A 24,670-nucleotide genomic window follows, 5' to 3' on the forward strand; every position below is an offset into this window, starting at 1 on the left:
AAATCTTCGACCTTGATCTCACTTCACAAACCTGGACTTTTGCACAAGCTTGGAATGTTCTGTCTGCTTGAGACGTGCTCTTGCTCTGCCTTTCTTACCTGGTGAAAATTCTGGTAGGTACTCACAACCCTTTCCAAATGTGGTCTTCATCCAGAAAGGCTTCCTGACTCTCTAGAACTGTACTAACACAGGAGCCACGGCCCCCGTGAGGCTACTGAACACCTGAAATGTGACTGCCCCAAAGTAATATGTGCTAAAGCACACACCAGATTTGTAAGACCTGGTATACAAATAAGTAAAATATATCATTGATTTTTATATTGATGATGTGCTGAAATAATATTTGGATATATTGGGTTAAGGAAAAATATTATCAAATAAATTTCATCGGTTTCTTTTCTTTTTCATGCGGCTACTAGAAAGTTTGAAATTATATATACGGCCTATGTTTGTAGCTTACATTCCATTTCTATTGGATAGTGCCACTCTAGAATCCAGACCAATGGTTTTGAAATGACAGTGGGAGCTGGAGAGTATGGATAATTTCTGAATTTCTGTCTGAATGTCTGTGGAATGGCACTTTGGACTAAAATAAACTGTTTCTGATGAATGTCGATAACGTATTCAAGATAATCAGTGAAGAACAGTCTTAGTTGTTATATCCAAGCAGTATTCATCTTTCATTAATTTTGCTGAAATCCCCATTCCCTCCCCTCCCATCCCTAGCCCTGGGGATAAAGGAAAAACAGGGTGATATTGTGTGTAGTCTTTTGTTCAGTTGAACAGTGTCTGGACTAGACAGACAAAATGGAATATGTTCCAGTTAAGTACAGACAACTGTGAAGAGGAGGAGGGAGGGAAGAGGGAGGAGTAGGAGAAGGAGGAGGAGGGGGGGATGAGAAGAAGAAAGGAAGCTAATATTACCTGCTACACACAGTGCTAAACACTTCCACATAACCAGAATTTCCTGAACTATGCTCAGAAACCATAGTTCTGAGAGATATTCATAGATGTCGTATTGAGGGTAGGGAGGGGAAAAGAAGTTCCATAAGCAGTTCAGATTGAAGAACACTGTACTGAACAAAATTAACCAGCTTTCTTAATTGCGGGACTTTTCAGAGCCTTTAATATGCTATGAAACATTATGACAGCCCACAAGGGAAAAATTGAATTCAGTGTTTCCAAACTTATTTGGCCACAGAATTCTCTTTCAAGAAATACCTATCAACATCACCAACATTTACTGATTGGTAAAATTTGTCATAGACAATGTCAATTTCATCTGCATTTTATAGGTAGGAAACTGTGGCTTAGGAAGTTAAATGACTTCCCTACTATTTCAATCTTACATAATTGTTCTGTGCTTAAGCCAAAATTACAAATTCGTATTTTCACCAGAGGAAGGAATGTTTTTTAAGTAGGCTCCATAGCCAACATGGGCCTTGAACTCATGGCCCTGAGATCAAGAGTCACATGCTCTACCTACTGAGCCAGCCAGGCGCAGTTAGAATAGGCAAACATTATTATCGTGGAAAATTCACAACACATGTAGAAGCACACTTAAAAATGGTTTAGTCAGTTCTCTCCACATATTCCAAGCTCATTGCCCCAAGTTCAGACTCCACCCCCTCTCTGTTCTTAGATGAAAGAGGTCTTTTTTTTTCCTGAATTTTCCAGAACTGGTTATTTAAATCTTGGCATATACTAACATTAGGTTTTTATAGGCACACGTCTTATCTATCTAAATAGATTGGAGCTTGCTGTGGTATTTGAATTCCCCACAGTGTGTCTTGAGACGGTAGAAGCTGTCTAGAACCTTGTTGGGCTCAGCAATAATGGCTTGTGGTATCTTTTTACGGTATCTAAAGACTAGGGAAACGTTAGCTCTTGGTTCAGAGACACCACGTGTTCACCTCCGTTGCAAAGCCAGTATCAAATAGCGTGATGTTTAGCACTGACGTACCTGTAAAATGCAACTCATGATATCAGAAGCAATTTTTGCATGCGGAGTGTCTTCGTCTTTCCCAGAGGGTCTCAGGTTGTGTTCCAAGCAGGAGTCCCAGAGCCCCACAAGGGCCTTGGCATGCTTTTCAATGGACTCTGTCTCTCTGATGGCTGTTGTGATTCGCGTGATACAGATTTCAACCACTGCCTGGTCATTGTTATTGGTTTGGTAATCCTAGTTGAAAGAAAACCTTCATATTAAATAACGCTCTGGAAAGTTATCTTTCAAAGGACCGATACAATGCCAACTTACTCATTTAGCAAGTGGGTGTGCCATACTGTGTGCTAAGGGGTGAGGTTGTAAAGCTCCGATACAAGGAGGGCCTTCTTCCTTGGGGATGAGAATCTTGTGGAGGAGGTGATAGGCAAATGAGCTAAAATGGAGCAGGTTCCTGCTCTCACAGATACATAGCCAGGGAGCAGGGAGAGTTCAAAGCAGCTTGATTATTCACTTGCCAAGCGGGTTTAATCTTCAGGCTGTCTCAGTTTCTTTCTTTTTCTTTCCTTTTTTTTTTTTTTTAATGTTTATTTTTGAGAGAAACAGAGACAGTGTGAGTGGGGGAGGGGCAGAGGGAGGCAGAGAGAATCCCAAGCAGGCTTCACGGCTCAGCGCAGAGCCCAACGTGGGGGTCAAACTCACAAAATGGTGAGATCATGACCTGAGACAAAACCAAGAGTCTGTCGCTTCACCAACTGAGCCACCCAGGCACCCCAGGCTGTTTCAGTTCCTAGGCCCATTACAGGTCAGGGTTGACATTTTTACTCTGACATTTCAGTAATTTTTGTGAAATGTTTCAAATCACCCTCCAATTTCCCCACATAAACTTCCTTTCTCTTTCTCTACACAGCAGAACACATCAATTCAGCTCTCCAGCTTTGGTTCAAATAACTACCAAATCGATGTTAGCTTTCCCCGAAAAAATTTCCCTTCATTCAACTATTTAATTCTCCCTCAAATATCTAATCATCTTTATTGAGAGGTAATATGACCCTCCAAAACATCTAAATGTGAAAAAAATAGGCCCATCACTTTAATTTGGAAAATTGGTCTGCCACTGGCTGGTGGACTGACAAAAATGAAAACATAATCGAGCAGTGAAACAATTTGATCCTTACACCCTCGTGAGCTGTTAGAGATGGGAAGTGATGGGGCTTTTCTGTCCACTGCAAGCTGCAGCTGGAACAACCTGGTTTTGCTATTGTATCTAAAGCCGCAGCAAACATCTTATGCATGAAGCCCTCTCCATACTTAGATTATTTATGGCCTAGATTCTCCAGAAGTGGAATTTCTGACACAAAACACAGGAGAATGTCTAGGGCTCATGATACATACTGCCAAACTATTTTCCGAGAAGGTCTTATAGTGTATATTCCCATCAGCATGCTTTCTCCATCACGCCTTTGCCAGAACAGGGTATTTTTAATCTTTGCTAATTTGATCAGTGGAAAACAGTTATCTCACTGCTGTGTACTTGGAATTTCCTTGATCAGAGGTGAGGTTGAGTATTTTCACATGTTTGTTGGTCATTTGTATATAGTCCTTTGGGAATTGCCCATTGTATCCTATGTCAATTTTTCCTTAGATGACTTCAGTTTGGTGATCCTCCTTTGAGATCTTTTTCGACCAAGGATATTAAGTCAACATTTGACATATAGGTTGTGAATACATCTCCATGTTTCATTATTTTTAGTTTCTTTGCTCCTATCTATTGACATGGTAAGTTTTTTAAGTGGACAAAACTGTCAAACTTTTGGGATTTCATTGTTTTTCCTTTTCTAAATTGGAAATTTGAGGGCTTTTTTTTCCTTTTCTTTTCTAAAAGTAATACATGGGCCTAGTTCAAAAAAACAAAAGGTATAAAGGAAGGTTTACAGTGAAAAGTTAATCTCCCTCTCACCCTGGTTTCCTGCCCTGGGGAAAACAATGCTCACAGGGTCTCCTGTGTTTGCCAAAGGCACTCCAAGCACATGAAAATATCCACCTACACTTACTCCTTTCTTACTTGTTATTCCTTTAATGGCTCTGTTTTTTAACTTCAAACTTTCCTTACTCAAAGGTTTAATAAAAATTCTCCTGAATTTTTTCTAGATTAAAAAACAAAAACTTGGGGTGCCTTGGTGGCTCAGTCAGTTAAGCGTCCAACTTTGGCTCAGGTCACCATCTCAATGTTCGTGAGTTCAAGCCCTGCATCAGGTTCTGCATGGTGGTGTGGAGCCTGCTTGGGATTCTCTCTCTCTGCCCCTTCCCCACTTGTTCTCTCTCTCTGTCTCTCTGTCTCTCTCTCTCCCCCCCAAAATAAATAAACTTAAAAAAATAAAAATAAAATAAAACTTAAACCATTTAACATTTGGGGTTTTAGAAATTAATTTGCTAACCAATCAGTTAGCTCTTAAATCTATTTATAGAAGATGTACATTTTACAATAAATAGCTAATTTAATGTTCCCATCACCATGTATTGAATAATTCTATTCCTAGTAATTGTTTTATATACATCAGTTTCTATTTCAGAGTTGTCTTTTCTGTTTGTACGATTTTTTAATTCTTTTACAATATTAATTTTGCCATTTCCTCCATACAAACTCCACAAAATTTTAAAGATATGTCCTAGTGTATTTTATGTCTCTGCTGTGGCTGTTAACAAAATCTATATTATTTCATCCTGAGAACTTTTAATTAGTTATTGCTGAATAAGTCAGCCTACACTTTTTTTTTTTGTATTTATTTTGTACGTAGCTGTTTAGCTCAATTCATCTTAATTATGATACTTTTTTTCAGATCATTCTCTTGGGTTTTCCAGAAACATCTCTGTATTGGATCTATACCTTTTGTATATTCCATAGCTTATTGTGTTGACCAGTAGTTCCTAAGCTATTTCACACAAAAGTCATAAAAGCAAGAATGCATGTTTAGTTTGTGGTTTTAGTTCCTGATTTTTGATTTAAAATGTTATGGTCAAAAGCAAGAAAATACTGCAAATATTTTAAAAGCATATAGGATGTATCACTTTCTTCCTATTTTCAAAGTTTATGCATTTGTTTTAATTTTTTTAACTGTCTTATAAGCACCTATGGAGATAAATAAGCACTTTTTCTTAGTCAGCTTATGTATGTGTTATGTTAACATATAGTATGAAACGTCCATATATTAATCCATCCCCACATTCCTAGAATGAACACCACTTGGTTGGTGGACTGTTTTAGTATATTTTCTACATTCCTCCTTTGTTGGTGACTGTATTCTTTATTTTAATGCAACAGAATAATTACTTATGCCAGGACAGAATGCTGCTATGCAGTAAACACGTTCTTATGAAGCCAAGTCACAGAGAAAACACAGGATGTGAATGAGCAAAAAATGATTCTAGCTTTTCCAAAAATCTCTGTGGCAGCATGGAAAGCCAAAATCATTCTCAGGGTGAAAAATAACAGAGAATACTCTTGGGCTAAAATCACTATTTTTGGTCACAACTGCCCTTGTAAGTAGCAGTTACTTTTAACGGCATTATCTTCAAATATCAAGCAGCATCATAGGTAATAAGGAGTATTTTATGTAATAAAGAGAATATATACATAAGGGTAGATAGAACAGGGAACCAATGTCATAGATGGAAGGAAGTCTATATTCCAAATGACATCAGCCAAGCCTTTGTCATGGCCACCCCAGTGTGATCCACAGTGTGATCCAATAGGTGAACAAATGGAATAATCTTGGTGCCAAGAATAAAAGCTATGCATCACCCAACAGCATCAACTCCCATTCACCAACGTGCTCTTGTTATTGCCATTACCTAAATATGGAATTTGTTAGCAATGGAGATTAATGCTGAACCCCAGAATGGCACCATCCCTCAAGGACACCAATCAATCATTTGGTGCAAGTTATTTACATAAGTCATTTTCCACCTCGGAAGGAACATCAGTTATATTGAGTGGAATTTACACGTAATCCAGGTTTGAGTTTGACTTTCCTACCCATAGGGCCTAAGCCTGAACCTCTATTTGAAGGATCACAGAGTATTTGGTGTGTTGAAACAAGATCCTACTTAACTTTGCATCAGGCTAGAGAATCACTTTATAGCAAAGGAGGTAGAACAATGGGCACCTGATCATGGATTCATTAGTCCTATCACATATGATAACCTTTCTTTCCCCTGCCCTGAAGCTCCTGGACTAATAGATCAATGGAACAGGTCTTCAAAGGAGCAACTGAGCCTAATATCTTATGAGGTTGAGGAACTATCTTCTAAGAGGCAACATACATACTAAAACAGTGACTATTACATGGTGTTGAATTCCCTATGGGTAGAATACATGAGCCTGAGAACTCAGTCACTTCAAGCTCTTGGGTCAAGAGATCAGCAAAAGAAGAAAAGAGTGACCACCCTGATAAGGGTAATTGACAATATCATTAGGAGGAGGTGGGGCTGCTGTTGTGTAATGGGGGCATCTCGAGGTACTCCCCTGCCTAATTTTGGTGGTAAATGGACATGGGGGTCATCACACTTTGAGACAGGGATGGAGATCAGGGATGCAGATCCCTCAGGAAAAAGCATAGGAGTCACCCAACTAGAAAGCAACTTAAATCAGCAGAGGTGCTAGCTGAAGGCATAGGGAATAGAATAGGTGGTAGAGGAGGGAAACTGTATTAGCTTTCTTGTTGCTGTTATAACTTATCATCACATACCTAGTGGCTCAAGAATTTGTGTTGATAGCTGTATTTGCCTACAGTTCCAAAGGTCAAAAGGTGAAAATTAGTCTCACTGGGCAAAAGTCAATGTGTCAGTAAAGCTGGTTTCTCTGCAGGCTGTGAGAAGAGAATCCATTTCTGCATCATTTCTGCATAGATTCTAGAGGTTCTCTGTATTCCTTGACTCATGTCCTCCATGAGGACCCTCCATCATTCCATGACCCTCCATCTTCAAAGTTTATCACTCCAACCTCTGCTTCCATCAGGCCACCTCCTTCTTCAAAGAAGGCCTTTGACCTTCTCACTCCCTTGTAATTACATTGGGCCCACCCAGATAATAGTGCATAATCTCCCCATCTCAAGATCTTTAACTATATTATATCTGAAAAATCCCTTTTTCTATGTAAGATAAAATTCACAGGCAGACATCTTTTGGGGGCCATTATTCAGCCTACCACAGAGATGATCAGTACCAACTGCAGCCTTGATAGCAACTGGGGTGGTAGACAGATCCTCTCACTAACCTTCTTGTAAATTTTTTCAGGAAAAGTATCTCAGAGAAGCTATTTCCATATGGAATGAAATTATTATACAAAGCAAATGGATCTGAATGGTGAGAAGGGTAGACTGGGTTGATACTATAGTACACTGCCCATATACCTATTTGGGACAAAGGCACTCATGTTCTCAGCTTCCAGTTCAGAGCAAAACCTGCCTGCATAAACTTCTTTGTCAAAGGGAATGGCCTCACCCAGGAGTTTGTTCCTCCCTTGGAACAGCCATTTTGGAACCTGTTTTTCTGGGAACCCAATTACAACAGGGTGTTTATAGATGGCACTGGGAAACATAGCAAACCATGGGTAAACAATAGTTTAACAATAAATAGAAGAGAGATTTCCATTTGGATGAAATAAGCCAATAAAAGCAGAAGTTGCAACTCAATAAAAGTACATGAGAAACATGTGTGCCCTGGTTCATGAACACCAAGATTCCATTTTCCTTCTTTAAAGAGTACTGAGTTGTTGCGGAATTCTGAAAGGAGTGCTCTGGAATGAAGCTGGAGTATACAGGAGAGACTACTGTGTCAGCAAGATTGTTTAACAAAAGGCATATATTCTGATTCTAAGATTTCTAACTAGAAAAGTTAAGCAGATGTCCATAAGGATAAATCACTGCCCACTGGTCATAATTTCATTGAATATATTAATATATTAGGCATAGGTGCATCAGTTATGAACTTTGATATTACTGTGAATCTCCTGTACCTAAGAATTTCCTGGGGCGCCTGGGTGGCTCAGTCGGTTAAGCGTCCAACTTCGGCTCAGGTCATGATCTCGCGGTCCGTGAGTTCGAGCCCCACGTCAGGCTCTGTGTTGACAGCTCAGAGCCTGGAGCCTGCTTCAGATTCTGTGTCCCCCTCTCTCTCCGCCCCACCCCTGCTTGTGCTCTGTCTCTCTCTGTCTTTCAAAAATGAATAAACATAAAAAATTAAAAAAAAAAGAATTTCCTATGATATAACACTTTATGAAAAAGAAGAGATTTTCAACTTGAATTTTTTTTACACATTCCTACATATGACATGAAGCAAAACATTCTCCAAAAAGGAGAGTTCCTCTAAAAAAAAGGTGAAAATCTGGAAAGCTGTTAACTGCTCCATTCAACAAATATTCAAAAAGACAAAAGAAATTTAAACAAATTCTTTTAATGATATCATTGAATAGTTTAAAGATTCTTGGTATGAAATCAGCTTTGCAATTAGGGTTTTCCTGACTCACATTCCAGGAAACACCCTGTTCTTATGAAATGTATGTGTGTACGTACATATGTGTTTATGTTTGAGCTCAACATTGGGTCAGTACCTGTGCACATTAAAATGAGTAACTTCTAAGAACCAGATCTATTCATATCAAACCCATCAAACTGGGTTTAGAGGTTCAGTCTCACAGTAACCTGGTCATTGTTAATTTTAAAGTAATTTACCCTAAAGTGGTGGGGAGGTCCAATTATAAGGGTAGGACAATGAAAAATCCACACATTGTGCTGTTTCAAGCCTAGTTTCCAGGATGGGTCATTCTCACTCAGCCACAGACACCACAACTCCATGTCAACACTCCTAAACCATTTGGTCACACTTCTTGATGCTATAAACAGTCTTCAGGGAATGGCCCAGTGGCAAAAGGGAATGAAATAAACGAAATAAAGTACTCAATGGTGGGAATAGCATAGGAGTAGAAGTTGAAAGAGAAGAAGGAAGACATCTTGAGGATCATTTCTCCTTCCCTTCCTTCAGAAACAGCATAGCATAGCAGTTAAAAGCATGGATTCTAGAGTCAAACTGCCTGTGCTCAAAGCTATATTCTGTTCTGATCAGCTGCAATCTTGGGCAATCACTTATCTCTCTGTCCCTCAGTTGTCTAATCTTTAAAACTGGGGTATTATTAGTATCTATCTCCTAGTAGTAGTGTGCAGTTTAAATTAGTTAATGTAGGGAAAGGATTTACAACAGTGTCTGGCATGTAATGAGTACAGAGAGATGTTATAACACACGGTGAGTTACAAATATTTCCTTGTGTGTTATAATTTTTTTATATTCATTTCACAACTATTAAACAATGTACAGCACAAAAAGACCATATACTTACCCTTCTCTTATTGTTACATTCTACATGGCATCCATACTAATCATTCTTTCTAGTTTTAAGAGCACACATATATACACACCTCATTTATTCTATCATTCTGAGAACCTCCAAGGTGAAGACAATAACAACACCAACAGCACCAGCAATGATCCCAGAGCTCATAACCTCACTGGGGTTCCCAGCAGAAGCAAACATAAAACTACTTTCAGGGGGAAAACACTCCACAAAGCCATCCAGTATTCACACAAGTAAAATTCTACTTAAACTGAATTTAAAAATCCAAACTCATAAAACACTCAAGGAACTAAGCCAATATGAGCACATATCCACATACAAAACTTGGGGCATACTGGATAGCCAAAAACCAGATAATGGAATTATTGATCTCAAATTATGCAATTAGACGTGCAAAAGGACTCATTGTATCAAGGAAAACTCTTGTTATGAACAAAGATGACATCTCTTCAAAAAGGAACAGAAAGATGTTAAAAAGAAACAAATGAGACTTCTAGAAATGAAAAACTCAACAAATGAATGAAATGGTGGATAAGATACAGCTGGAAAAAAGACTCAATGGATGGGAATATAGAGTTGAGGAAAGGAAAACATGATGGATCATACAGAGATGAAAACTACAAAAGATCAAAAGGTATGGAGAATGAAACAAGAGAATATGAAGAATGTGAGGGCAGTTATTTTTGTCTGCTTTGTTTATTATATCCCCAATGCCTAGAAGATAGTAGGTACTCAAAAAATACTTGCGGAATGCATAAATGAATGAATAAATAGCATTTCCAGAAGGAAAAGTTAGTTGGAAAAGAAAATATTTGATACAATATTTTTAAAATTTCCAAAAGTGACAAAAAGCATAAACTTCAAACTCACAAAACACAATGAGGATTAAGTAGGGATATACAAGTAAAATCACATCCGGACACATAATAGTGTGAAACCATAGAACACCAAAGACACGGAGAAAATATTACAGCATGGAAAAAGTAGAGTAGGTATAAAGAATGACAAACCAACAGCAATAGTAGGAGTTACTGAGAAATAAAAAGACTGCCCAGCTAGAAATCCACACCCAGGTAATCACCATTCAAAGTGAAGGGCAAAACAAGGACTTTTTCGGAAAAGACAAACATTTAGACAGTTTATCACTAATAGATCCTGGCTGAAGGGACTCTTACTATGATACTTTCGAAAGTGGAAACTTGGATTTGGAAGAAAAAAAGGGAGGAAGACAATGGGGAATAAAAGGGATGATAAGAAAAACTGGGGAAATAGGTTCTTGAACCAAACATTGGCTGATTTCTTTTTTAATCAGTAATTTTAGAGAATAAGGTTCAAGGGTATTAAACAAGGTAACATAAAAAGTGCTGCTTAACGCTATTATATAAGAGGGGCATGAAAGTATTTCAAGGTCCATACGGTAATAGGAAAAGAGAGCTATTGAATAACTTTAGATATCATTGTAATCCATCAAATGTAAGGTGGTATCAGTGATAAGATCTTCCATTATGAAGGAAGAGAAAAGACTAACAATTAAATTGTGAGTTATATCATGTCTTAAGGAGAATTCCAGGCAAGACATAAATTGATGGTACTAACCTCTTATTTCTTTGAAGTTTCTTCCATCTCTTCCAGAAGAATTGCCTGTTTCCTGCTTTTAGCTGCATTACTTGTTGTAGTTTAATAGACAATATTTTACCAATATCTCAGTAACAAAAGAGTATATTCCTTTTTAGGTTCCATAAAGCTCTCAGTTATTATTTTGTAAGAAAATGTGGAATTCCTATCATTCCTGCACGAATATTTTGATGAATATTTTGTTCACTAATATAAAATGCATACCCTAGTGCTCTCTTCCATGCCTTCCCAAATACCCAGTAAGTGTTTGTTACCACATTATAATCTAGAAAGTTTGGAAACATTTTAAGCAGACATTTAACCCAACATTGATTGCTAGTAACAATAACGCACCTAATTCAGTTGGAATGTTAACAGTATGAAAGCTACGGCAAATTTATGCACGAGTAGGCCATGGCAACTTTATTATGCCTAATACCTGGCCAACGGTGATTGTAAGATTGTAATCAATTATAAAATATATTCTTGTTTCAGAGTTATAAGTGTGTGAAAAATGTCTTAGAATTGATAAAACATGGCAAATATGTTTGCTAAAATTTTAAAGGTACCTACTAAAAGAATTGACATAGAGTATGTAACTTTCAAACCAACGGAGTCAATACAGGTGGAAAATGAAAGGTTAAAAATGCATTCAATTAAAAAAAAACTGTGGGGTGCCTGGGTAGCTCAGTCAGTTAAGTGCCCGACTCAGTTTCACCTCAGGTCATGGTCTTGCGTTTCGTGAGTAGAGTCCTGCATGTGGCTCTGTGCTGATAGTGCAGAGCCTCCTTGGGATTCTTTCTCTCTCCCTCTCTCTCTGCCCCTCCCCCACTTGCTCTCTCTGTCTCTCTTGAAATGAATAAACTTAAAATTTTTTTTGAAAAGTGCAGAAAAGAAGATAAAAATTTAGAAAATCAGGAAATATAACTCAAAATAAAAATGGAGAAATATAGCCAAATATGTAATTTATCATGATAAATACATAAATTTATGTATAATAAATACATAATTTATGTATAACATTTATGTATAAATGTTAAATAAATACATATTTAACACATCTATAGGATGTTTACAAATTATATTTAAGTCATAAGGACATGGGAAGATAAAAAGTAAAAAGACAGGAAAAGGGAAAATAGGCAACTACTCCAAAGAAAATAGGCAAAACTTATCAGAATAAAGTTGTACAATATACAATAGTAAGAGGAAAAGTTCTCCAAGAGTAAATAATGATTCTAAACTTGTACACAATAATAAAAAAGAAGATGTAGTATGTATATACAATAGAGTATTATTCAGCCATTTAAAAAAATGATATCTTGCCATTTGCAACAACATGGATGGACCTAGAGACTATAATCCTAAGTGAAATAATCCGGACAAAGACGAGTAACATATGATTTCACTTACATGTAGAATCTAAAAAAACGAAACAAATAACAAACAAACAGACTTAAATACTGAGAACTAAATGGTGGTTGCCAGAGAGGAGCTGGATGGGAGGATGGGTAAAATAAAGGGAATTAAGAGGTACAAACTTCCAGTTATAAAATTAATGTCATGGAGATTAAAAGTGAAACATAGGGGACACAGTTAATAATATTGTAATAACTACATGTGTGGTATCAGAGGGCGACTCCACTTATTGTGGGGAGCACTGAGTAGTGTATAGAATTGTTGAATCTATATGTTGTACACTGAACCTAATATAACATTGTATGTTAATTATACTTCAATTTTAGAAAATCTCCCACATTTATAAAGCAATCTTGACAAAATTACAAGGAGAGGGGCGCCTGGGTGGCGCAGTCGGTTAAGCGTCCGACTTCAGCCAGGTCACGATCTCGCGGTCCGGGAGTTTGAGCCCCGCGTCAGGCTCTGGGCTGACGGCTCAGAGCCTGGAGCCTGTTTCCGATTCTGTGTCTCCCTCTCTCTCTGCCCCTCCCCCGTTCATGCTCTGTCTCTCTCTGTCCCAAAATAAATAAACGTTGAAAAAAAAAAATTCAAAATTACAAGGAGAAACTGGCAAATCCAAAATTATAGTGGGAAATTTTAAAACACCTCTCTTAGTAATTGACTGTCCAAGCAGACACAAATTTATTGAGGATATAGAAAACTTGAACGATATAATCAAAAGGAGTTCTTTTTTTTTTTTTTAATTTTTTTTTTTTTCAACGTTTATTTATTTTTTTGGGACAGAGAGAGACAGAGCATGAACGGGGGAGGGGCAGAGAGAGAGGGAGACACAGAATCGGAAACAGGCTCCAGGCTCTGAGCCATCAGCCCAGAGCCCGACGCGGGGCTCGAACTCACGGACTGCGAGATCGTGACCTGGCTGAAGTCGGACGCTTAACCGACTGCGCCACCCAGGCGCCCCAATCAAAAGGAGTTCTTTAACCAACTTACTTAATATCTCATACTAATTCAAGAATACACATTCCTCTGGGGCACAAATGAAACATCTAAAGAGGCAGCATAGTGTGGTAGTTAAGAGTAGTCTCTGAATCCAAACTCTCCGAACTTGATTTTTGTCTCTATTATTCACTAGCTATATAACCTTGAACAAGTTCAATTATTAACCTCTCTGTGCTCCAGTCTCCTTATCTATAAAATGGAGATAATATTAGTACACTTATCTCAAAAGTTTACTGAAAGAACTAAATATATTAACATGTGATAAGCTCTTAGAACAATTCCTAGAATATAGTTAAGTGCTACATAAGTATTAGCTGTTATTTGTTACACAGGTTAGCCATAAACTGTGCTACAAAGCAAATCTCAACCACTCCTAAGCAATTTGTATCATGCCATTCATGTTCTCCAACTACAATGCAGCTAGATTTTAACTTAACAACAAAAAGTTTCCAAAAATTCTTTGGGAAATTAAAGCACAAACTTGTAAGTCACTTATGAGTCAAAGAGGAAATCACAATAAAAATAAGAGAGTATTTAAGAATTCATAATGAAAATACTGTATCTCAAAAACTTATGGGATGACACTAAGTGGTACTTAGCAAGAAATTTAGGGTCTTAAATGCTTATATTAGAAAGTAAAAAAAAAAAAAAAAGCTAATTGTACAACTGAGGGGATTAGAAAAAGCATAGTAGAATACAACCAAATAAAGAACAAAGAGGAAAACAGCGAAGATTTAAAAAGGAATTAATGAGATAGAATAAAAACACCCTATACAGATGATTCATAAACCAAAAACTTTAAAAAGACAAAGCTCTGAAAATACTGATGAAAGAATCAGTGAAAAAGAGCACTTAAATACAGATACAGCAGAACATAAAAGTATGAATTAAAAAGTTTTATACCAATAAATTTGAAAACTCAGATAAAATGTACAATTTCCTAGAAAATATATTTTGTCAAAAGTGACTGAAGGAAAACTCCCTGATTTTCTTCAAAGAAAATGAAATCAGTAATTTAAAAATCTACCAACACCCCCACTCCCACCACACACACACACACACACACACAAACCCTCATGGTGCCCGGAGGGTTTTATAGCTTTCTATGAAAGTCTTATAGATAACAGAAACATGGAAACTTTTCCCTGCTTATTTTATGACCCCAGTACATATAACTTGCTACTAAAGCCAGGTAAAAACAGTGGAAGATAGGACAATTATAGACCAATCTCATGGTTCCAAAGCTCCTTTAAAAATATTAACCAAATCAGGAAATGTATTAAAATTAATGTCAAATTTAATTTTATCCCAGAATGTTATGATGGTTTTATATTTTAAAAATCTATTATTATGATTCACCACATTAACAGGGAAAATAGGGAAAAAGGAAAAATATGACTATCTCAAAAGAGCAGAAAAAGAAGTTGATAAAATTTAACAATTTTTAGAAAAAACAAGAACAGGGGTGCCTGGGTGGCTCGGTCAGTTAAGCATTCGACTTTGGTTCAGGTCATGATCTTGCAGTTCCTGAGTTTGAGCTTTGCGTCATGCTCTGTGCTAACAGCTCAGAGCCTGGAGCCGGCTTTGGATTCTGTGTCTCCCTCTCTCTGCCCCACCCCTGCTCAAGCTCGCTCTCTCTCTCTCTCTCTCTCTCTCAAAACTAAATAAACATTAAAAAAAAAAAAAAACAAGAATAAAAGGGAACCTCCTTAATCTGATCAGGGGTGCTAATCAAAAGCCTGGAACAAACATTAAAATTATGTTGTTAAGTCAGAAAACTACCTTTAAAGAATGAAAAAAGGGTATCTGCTAACTCCATTCTATTCAACATTGCTCTTGAGAACTAGACAGGACAAGGAGACAGAGAAATCAAATAGAAAGGATATGGATTGAAAAAAGAAGAAACAAAACTATTAAGATATTGATTGTATGCATAAACAAATTCTAAAGAATGTGCTTCTCTCATCTTAAAAAAATTCTTTCTTGATTCCCTAATTCTTTCTAATTACCACCTCATTTCTCTACTCTTCTTCAAAGGAAAATGCCCAGAGACGTCACTGCTTTTCTTCAAATCTCTTCCCATTCTGTCTTAAACTAACTTTGGCTCAGCTCTCACCCCTACCTATCCAATGATGCTGCTTTTGTCATTGTGATCTTCATGGACCTGAATAACAGTCATTCTCAGTCCTCATCTCACCTGACCTACTGGCAGCGTTGACCTCGCTCTATCCTTGATCATTTCTCCACTTGGCTTTCAGGACATCATTCTCTTTCTTCCTCCTTCAGTGGCCCTTTCTCACAGTCGGCTTCACTGGTCCTCCATCATCTCCTCGAGGCTGGGCTCAGTCTTTGGGCTTATTTGCTGTGAACACTCACTCTCTCAATGATTTCATTCAGTCCCAAAGCTAATGAGTTCCAAAATTATCCTGTCCAGCCCAGACTTGTCTCCTCAACTCCAGACTCACATATGCAACTATCTCCGTGACATCTCCATTGAGACAGCTGACAGCTCAGCCCCCATGCTTATAGCAGAACTCCTGATTCCTTCCTACCTCTCAACTTCATCATTGTAGCTTTTCAGGCCAAAAATTTTTAGTCCCGCTCTCTCTCTCCCTCCACACCACCCTATATCAACAAATCCTATTGGTTCTACCTTTAAAATATACCCAGAGACTGAATAGCTCTCACCATTCCATTACACCCTCATGGCCAAAGTCTCTGCTTATTTTTTAATTAAAAAAATTTTTTTAATGTTTATTTTTGAGAGAGAGTGCAAGCAGGAGAGGGTCAGAGAAAGAGACACAGAATTCAAAGCAGGGTCCAGGCTCTGGGTTGTCAGCACAGAGCCTGACACGGGGCTCGAATTCACAAACTGTGAGATTATGACCTGAGCCGAAGTTGGACGCTTAACTGGTTGAACCACCCAGGTGCCCTAACTACTGAACTTCTTATCTGGATTTTGCAATAGTCTTTTAAATGGCCTTCCTGATTCCACCTTTGCTTTTCCACAGACTCTTCTCAAAGCAGGAAAAGGAAAATAAGATCATGTTACTTCTCTGGTCAGAACTCTCCAATAGCTGCCCAAGGCCCTGCATGATCTGGCCTCCACTTCCCTTCTGACCTGATGTTCTATAACCTTCCTGCCTTGCTTTCTCTGCTACAACCACACTGGCTTCCTTAATATTCCTCAGGAACTTCAGGCTGCCCTCAACCTCAAGAACTTTGTATCTGATGCTTCTTCTGCTTGAAGTGAGTTCTTCCAGGTTTCTACAAGTATTGCTTCTTCATCTCCTTCAAGTTTTGCTTCACACCAGCTTCTCAATATGGCCACTTTGTCTTCCTGTTTAAAATTCCATACCTTTAATCCCCTGTCCTCAACCTCTGCTCTGTTTTTGGTTTTTTGTTTTTTTTTTACATAGCACTTACGGATCCTCTTTTAATGCAATGCATACTTTCCTTATTTATTTTGTGTATTTTTCTGTCTCCCCCAATTAAAATGGATGCTGGCAGAGATTTCTTTTTCTATTTTGCCTACTCTTGTATCCCCAGCATCTGGTACTGTGTCTGGCATATAGTAAGTGCTTAAGAAGTATTTGTTGAATAAATGGAAAAAATTATAGACAAGATATTAAGATTAATGAAGAGAGTTGAGTCTGATATATGATCAAAAATAAGTGTCATTTGTTTTATAATCACCTGAAAGAAAATAGTTGGAAAATATTTTTTAAAGGATGTAATTTTTAGGGGCGCCTGGGTGGCTCAGTCAGTTAGGCATCCGACTTTGGCTCAGGTCATGATCTCACGGTTCATGGGTTCGAGCCCCGCATCAGGCTCTGTCTGTGCTGACAGCTCAGAGCCTGGAGCCTAGTTCAGATTCTGTGTTTCCCTCTCTCTCTGCCCCTCCCCCACTCACACTCTGTCTCCCTCTGTCTCAAAAATAAAAATAAAACATTAAGAAAAAACTTAAAAAAAAAATAAAGGATGTAATTTTTATAATCTCAGCAAAAAACCTAAAATACTTATAAATTTTTAAAAAGACTTACAAAACCCTTAAGATCTTTAAGAAAAAAATCATAAAACGTTACGGCAAGATACTTAAGAAGATCTAAGAATATGGATAAATAATACCTACAGATAAGAAGACAGTAACATAAAGATGTTAATTTTCTTCAAATAAACCTATAGTCATAATAAAATGCCTATCAAGATAGTGACGGAATCATTCTTTAAAGTTATTAAAGAACAAAAACAAACAAAGCAATTTTAAAGAAGTCTGGGGATATTTGTCCTACCAGCTGTCAGGACTATTACAGTAAAAGGTATAAGGCAAGCTACATTAGAAATAGATGTGCAACATGCTTAAGTGACAGGGTTTGTACAAGAATATACAAAAAGTCCTTAAGATTAATAAGAAAAGACTTCTTTAAAACCTCAATAGAAAAATGGAAAGAAACAACAACAACAAAAACCCCCTAAATCCTAAATACTTTACTGAAACCCAAATGACATATAGCGAATAAACACCAAAAAATGATCTGTTGACCTTCCCAATAATTAGGGGAGTACAAATGTAAATAACAGTCAGATATGGTTCATTTAAATTGACAAAAACTATTAACAATCTGATAAACGCAAGCTTTGGTGAGAATATAAAGCCACTGGGAATCTCAAGCATGGCTGATGGGAGTGCAGGTTGGCACAACCATGGTGGAAAGCAATTTGGTGGTATATCAGAAAACTGAAAGTCTATAAAACCCCAAAACCAATTGTTTCATTCCTAGTTGTCTTCACTAGAAATACTAGCACATTTGGCAAAAACACTGATTACAAGAATGTTTACTATAACTCTGTTTAAATAGTAAATGTCCATCAAAAGAAGAATGGATAACCAAATTGTGGTATAATCATGTAGTGGAATACTCTATCACTCCAAAACCAAATGAACTGGGACTACCTGTACCAACATAGATAAACCTCAGAAACATTATACTGAGCCTTATGATACTATTTATATAAAGTTTAGAAACGTAGAGTATCATGCTATAAATAATTTTTGAGTTATGCGTGTATAGCAAAGAAATAAAAACATTCATGGATAAATACCATAATTAGGATATTGGTTACTTTGGGAGAAAAGGAAGGTTTGAAATAGAAACATGCAGATGATTTCAATTTTATCTAATTCTTAAAATTGGGCAATTCGTGCATGCCTAACATTTTTTATTGGTGTAAAAAAAAAAGTTAAAGAGAGATAGAAGGTGGGTTGGTGGATTAGGCAAAAGGAACGTGGTAAATGAGGGTGGTGGGAGTGGGAAAAGATGAATGGATAGCAATGAGTAGTCTGGGAGGAGAGCCAAGGTAGTAGAAGAAATGATTATTAGGTGAAAGCAGTCCAGAAAGGACTCAAAATGAAAAGACGAAACTTAAAGATACATTTGGGGACCTGGAGAGAATTTTGAGAAGATGCACTTTCAAAGCAAAGCATAAGGACAAAATATTGCCCAGCAGTGTTTTGGACTAACCAGTGGAAAAGAGAGCACGGACTGGAGAATGGAATCTAGTAAGGTTCAATTATTTTGTGAGTGATGTTAGGAAAAGGATTGAAGACTTGCTTGCCAAATTTTCAGATTCCAAAAAGATAGGAATAACTAATATATCGGACAGAATCATAATTTTTTGAAGGTATGAATATCCTGGAATGAGGGCCTAACGACAACAATATTGTTGCAATGGTTTAAAAATGTGACACAATACACCTCCAATGTTTTTCAAGTTACCTAATTATAAGTCTTGATTCAGCCTCAGGGTTTTGGTATATCATAACATTAATGTGGCCAACTGTGAGATGTTACCGTAGAAAAGAAATTTTAGACACAGAGTATCTGACTAGTATCAGCAATTGTTCTAAGCAGTTGGTTTAAGTGCAGGGCAATGATAAATTACAAAAGTAAATTAGGAAGGTGCCAAGGGAAAGAAGCCAGAATGTTGAGGATGTAGGCAGTACTTGGGAGCTACAATGAGACACCTCAAGAATTTGGAAACAAGATTGCCCTTTGAGAATTAAGTGGGGGGAAAATCCACTTATATGAGTGGGATTGACCAGCTACTGGACTAACCATCATACTATCTGTACATGAGTGACTACAGGTGAGTTAAATATAGGGCGGTAGGGCTGGAATGTGATTCTAACAGAGGAGGAAGAAATCTAATCAATAGTGATATTCATTGTCTAGAGAAAGACTGGGTAAATGCACTTGGTAAGGACAGCATAGAGCACACAATAATTCCGACTAACATGGGTTATAATTTGCATTGTAAATCAATAAGTCAACACTCTAATTTATACCTCTGAGTCTTGCATTTGGATATTATTTATCATGTACTGACAAATTTGAGTTTCCAGACCTAAACCTGGAAATGTGAGGTTGTATGACCTTTCTCTGCCATAGGCTCCTTCTTTGTCATGGAAATACCTAAGGACACTAGGACATTAAGGATGTTTAGCTGAGAAAAGAGAAGCTACAGGTGAGCCCTGATACCTATACCTATCTTTCTATATTTAAGGTTCTCGCAGGAACAGAGTTACACTCTTTTGATTGTTGGGGCAATGAACAGACCAAATAACAATGTATAGAAAATACAAAGGGCTGCGATAAACATTAGGGTGCATGTGCCCCCTTTGAATCAGCATTTTTGTATCCTTTGGATAAATACCTAGTAGTGTAATTTCTGGGTTGTAGGGTAGTTCTCTTTTTAATTTTCTGAGGAACCTCCATACTGTTCTCCAGAGTGGCTGCACCAGTTTGCATTCCCACCAACAGTGCAGAAGTGTTCCCCTTTCTCCGCATCCTCACCAATATCTGTTATTTCCTGAGTTGTCAAGATTTCATCTAGCCAAAAGGAAGAACACACTAAAAATTTTAAATTCTGACAGTGGAATAGTTATCTCTTAGTAGGTTTTATGGTTATGACCATAAGCAATGGATAAAGTGTGGAAAACTATAGCAAAGGACTATCTCTTTGGAGCACCATTGTCATGACAAATCACCCTCTGCTGACTTCTTTCCTAGAACTATGGAGAAAGCTCGAGTCAGTGTCTCCACTCCTTTCCTCTCTGCTCTCCTGGCAAGGGCAAGGTAGAAAACTTTGACTAAAGGCTCCATCAAGGCTTCATGCAATGTAAAAGGGAAATTTGTCAAAGGGAAATATCAGAAACTTACTATGTTCTCATCACTGCAAATGTAGAAGGAGAAGTCACCTATTTGTCAGGTATCCTAGAGAAGGGATTTCTATGCTAGAAGGAAGTTGGCAAAGATGATTTAAAAGGAAGTTCTTTGTTTTTAAAAAGGAGTTGATATATTATTTTTGCTCTCTTTCCCTTATGTTCATCTGTTTTGTCTCTTAAAGTCCCCATATGAGTGGAACAGAAGAGACTCATAAATATGGAGAACAAACTTAGGGTTGCTGGAGCGGTTGTGGGAGGGGGAATGGGCTAAATGGGTAAGAGGCATTAAGGAATCTACTCCTGAAATCATTGTTTCACTATATGCTAACTAATTTGGATGTAAATTTTAAAAAATAAAAAATAAAATTAAAAAAATTAGGGACACAAGAAACAAACAGACAAACAAACAAAGGAGTTGAGAAGTAGAATTGATTACTGAGATTCAGGGTCATTAGGAAAGTCATAACAAGGGAAAGATGGGATGCAGCTAACAGGGAAGTGAGCCACTGAGTAGACATAGTGGTTCAGTGGACTAATCACTGGCAATGGCCATTGAATGTCATGGGCATTGGTGCATCATGGGAAGGTTTCAAACAATGGGAGACATGCAATAAAATCTTCTTTAGGAAGTTTAATTAGGTAACTTCTAGTACATTGAACCAGAGAACAGTAAGACCAAAGGCAAGAAGATCAATTGTTTTGAAGTCCTGAGCCAGAGTGATAGCAAAAGGAGAAGGAGAAGGTAATTCAGGAACAGGAGAAGAAGGAGAAAGGGAAGAGACGTTTCTCAAGGAGTGTCCACAGAACTAATAGGGAAAGGAGAGAGTGAGAGTAAAAGGTCAAGAGTGACTCCAGGTTGCAAACCTGGAGATCTAAGAAAGTGATGGTACAGCTGGAAGAAAGATGATAACTTCTAATTTAGATAGATTGAATTTGAGATAATGGATATCAACTAGTTTGGGCTTGAGGCTTAGGGGGAGATGCCAAGGCTGGAAACATAGATCTTGGATGTAGAAGTTTCACTACAGGAGGTTATATGAATAGATGATTTTCTATAAGAACAGAGTATATTAATTATATACTCTGCAAAAGGGCAACTATATATTTTTAGAGAGAAGTAATCACTAAGAACTAGAACCACAGAAGTCATTTCAGGAATAATAAACCTTGAACTGGCTTTTAAAAGAATGGAAAGGGAGAAGGAATTCCACACTGAGACTTGCTTATAACTAGGACTGAATAGCAGACATAAAAATTGATCGATCTGCACAATCCTTCTAAAAACTAATTCTTTTTATTCTGCCATCCATCTGCTCATGCCACAGTTACAGATAGAGCAGTGGAAGAAGTGAGATATGACACCAGTTAGTAGGTGAAGAACACAGGAGAATGACTGGCCCTCCAGATCTGCCTGGTAGGACGCTGATCTGAGGGGACAGATGATACCCTGATGGCAAGGGACCTGCCTGCCTTAATGGGTAAAGGTGGCGACACATAACAGAACTCACCAGTTCTAAAATTCTGAATTTGACATCTGTTAAAAATAAGCAACTGATGAAGGAAACAAAAGAAATCACTGACACTAGTGACCTCTAGTGGAAACAGGCTTCAGGGGAATATGTATATATATATTTGTATTAGATTAGATGAAAATCGGTGGCATATTCAGCCAATTCATTTCTGCAGGAGTGTGAAGGAAGGGACTGCTAGAAATAGCACACAAATATGGCCCAGAAAGTGGAAATGTACCAGGAATACTTGTGTTTTGAGTCAGACTAAGTTGATTAATGTTCTGAAAAAAAATGTGGACACATAATTGCTGTCAAAGACATTAGCTGAGAAAAGAGTGTGTGGGCAATGACTTCATTGGCCACTGGGGGGATTTAGTATGTTCCTGGCGGCCAATAAGTGAGCACGCTGACAGTCTTGAGGAGGAAGCCGCACTGGTTGCTGGTACACCTTTTAAACATTAAAATGTGGAAGGAAGCTGTGATCTCTGAAATGTGTACACATTTGGTAATTCAGTATTTTATGGCTCAAGTCCTGTCTCTTTCCTGTCTGCCTGGGGGCTGTCTGCACCAAGTATTAGCAAATGCTGTTGACACAAGAGAAGCTTGGTAGACTTGGTCTTTGAAATGGGACTGATCTCATGGAGGGCCCATGCGCAACCAAGAAGGGCAACATCAAACCACACTGGGCACTCCACATCTACCCTCTTAGGGAAGCACTTTCAGAATATATAATCTTGACATTGAAGAGTAGCAAAGGAATGGGAGACTTGAGGGAGATTATAAATTTGTCTGATCACACTGGGGGCTAATGATGAGTGAGTTGAATTAAATGGGGGTGGGGGTTAGGAAAAGGAGTAAAAAAGTAAGATTTTTTTTTTTTTTTTTTTTAATGGAGATTCTATAGAAATACACAGAATCAGTGTTATCAAGCCCCGGGCAACTGTCACTTCTGGCAACAGAGTGATCCTTGTCCTTGTCTTACGTTACCTATGTGGCAGGAGGCGTCATCCTGCCTTCTTTCATTATTCAGCCTCCTCCACACACCCTGCTTTGTTTACTGATGCTGTTGGCAGCTTGGCAGATCTGCTTTTCCCAGGATTTGCTCCCTCTCTTCTGCATGTCATTTCAAGAATAGAGAAACAGCCCTTAGATAAGCTTTTGTGATAATTCCACTCTGGTCTGCAATTTCCAGAGTTCTGATCTCCATGAATGGGCAAAAGGCAGCCTAGCCTCCCGCTAGGTCAAGACTGCTATGGTGTTATTTCTTAGACGCCAAATTAAACCACAGAGCAGAACCAGTATTAAGGGAACCAGTATTAAGTGGTCTTTCCTCTTTCCCCTGCAAAGTTCCTTTGCCACAGGATACGTACAATCCTTTGGCCCTAGAATAAGTCATTTTTGGGAGTCTAGTTTAAAGTTTACTTACGGAAGATGAGCTAATTATTTTAATTTGTTCCAGAGCTTCTGTCAGGCTGTCTTCAATCTCAGAGTCATCTAAAGAGAAGAGGTCCCCGGCGCGGGAAAGATCTTTTTGTCCTAAAACCAGTCTGAACAGCTGATGCATGATGGGAAATTTGATAAGCAATTGACCTTCGGCAGCCCCAGGACCACGTGTTTCAGTTATCACAGGTTAGTAAGATAGAAACATGCAGCAGGAAGTATATACTTCGTAGTCCTTGAAAGGTCATTTTTCTCCAGAATTTGAGGTCTTCTTTGACACTCTCTGGAAAAGAAACAAATGAAACAATGTTGCTGTTAGTAGAATGGCATGGGCTCAAAATGTAACCTCTCCACCGAGCAGAGAGGGGGAAGACAGTTTGGAAATGTGCAGAGAGTCACAGATCCTGGCTTGGTGATCTTCAAATGAGCTCTTCCCTTATTTATTTTCTTTTCCCCCTGAAAGATCCTGTCAAAAATGTGTAGGTTTCTCTGGAATTTAACAGGAATGTTAAAAAGCTGCTTAAACCTCACACTTATTTTTCTCCTTTCTGTATCCTTCTCCGTCATTCTATGCCACAAGGAAACAAGTGGACACCCAACCCTTGCCATATTTCCCCCAGATTCCCGTGGAAAGCAAACAGAAAAGGGCAATGAAAGGAAAGAGGGAACACAGAAAACACCCACTGCCTGGTTTTCTCTTTTTTCCTGGACATGGAAACCAGTGCTTGCCTTCTTGGCCAGGTTTCTTTCCTACACTGACAAGAGAAACTCCCCCCAGCATTGCGAGGCAGGGTAAAGAGGAAGGGCTTTGGGATCAGGCAATCTTCCCTCTCCTCCCACAGTTGAAATAATAAAGTCCCACTATACTTCTTACTCAATTAACAGTCCACAGAGAGAAGCGCAATGGCACAAATTAAATATCTGATTTTTCTCATCAGCTCCCTTCTGGGCCTAATAAAATCACGGACCATTTGCAATGGTAGAGACCTTAGCAATCATTTATTTAATGACTTCCCGAAGGCTCCATAGTAACTGCAGGAGCGCTGTTCCCCTGACTTCAGGCCAGCGGGCTTCCCCTATGGTTTACAATGAAGTGGAATCATCTCGTGTAA

General features: G+C 38.1%; 1 protein-coding gene across 3 annotated transcripts in view; it reads right to left on the reverse strand.

Annotated features, from left to right (window-relative positions):
* Nucleotides 1-24,670, reverse strand: part of VEPH1 (ventricular zone expressed PH domain containing 1) — a 244,916-nt gene that overhangs the window by 212,531 nt on the left and 7,715 nt on the right. For all 3 annotated transcript variants that reach the window (XM_030330157.1, XM_030330154.1, XM_032594682.1), the window contains exons 2-3: nt 23,545-23,841; nt 1,964-2,179 (exon numbers count right to left, since the gene is read on the reverse strand). In XM_030330157.1, coding sequence (XP_030186017.1) covers nt 1,964-2,179; nt 23,545-23,682 — 354 coding nt within the window. In that variant the 5' untranslated portion in view covers nt 23,683-23,841. The remainder of the gene's footprint in view (nt 1-1,963; nt 2,180-23,544; nt 23,842-24,670) is intronic.

The sequence above is a fragment of the Lynx canadensis genome, chromosome C2 (genome assembly GCF_007474595.2).
Source record: "Lynx canadensis isolate LIC74 chromosome C2, mLynCan4.pri.v2, whole genome shotgun sequence".
In the NCBI taxonomy this organism is placed as follows: Eukaryota; Metazoa; Chordata; class Mammalia; order Carnivora; family Felidae; genus Lynx; species Lynx canadensis.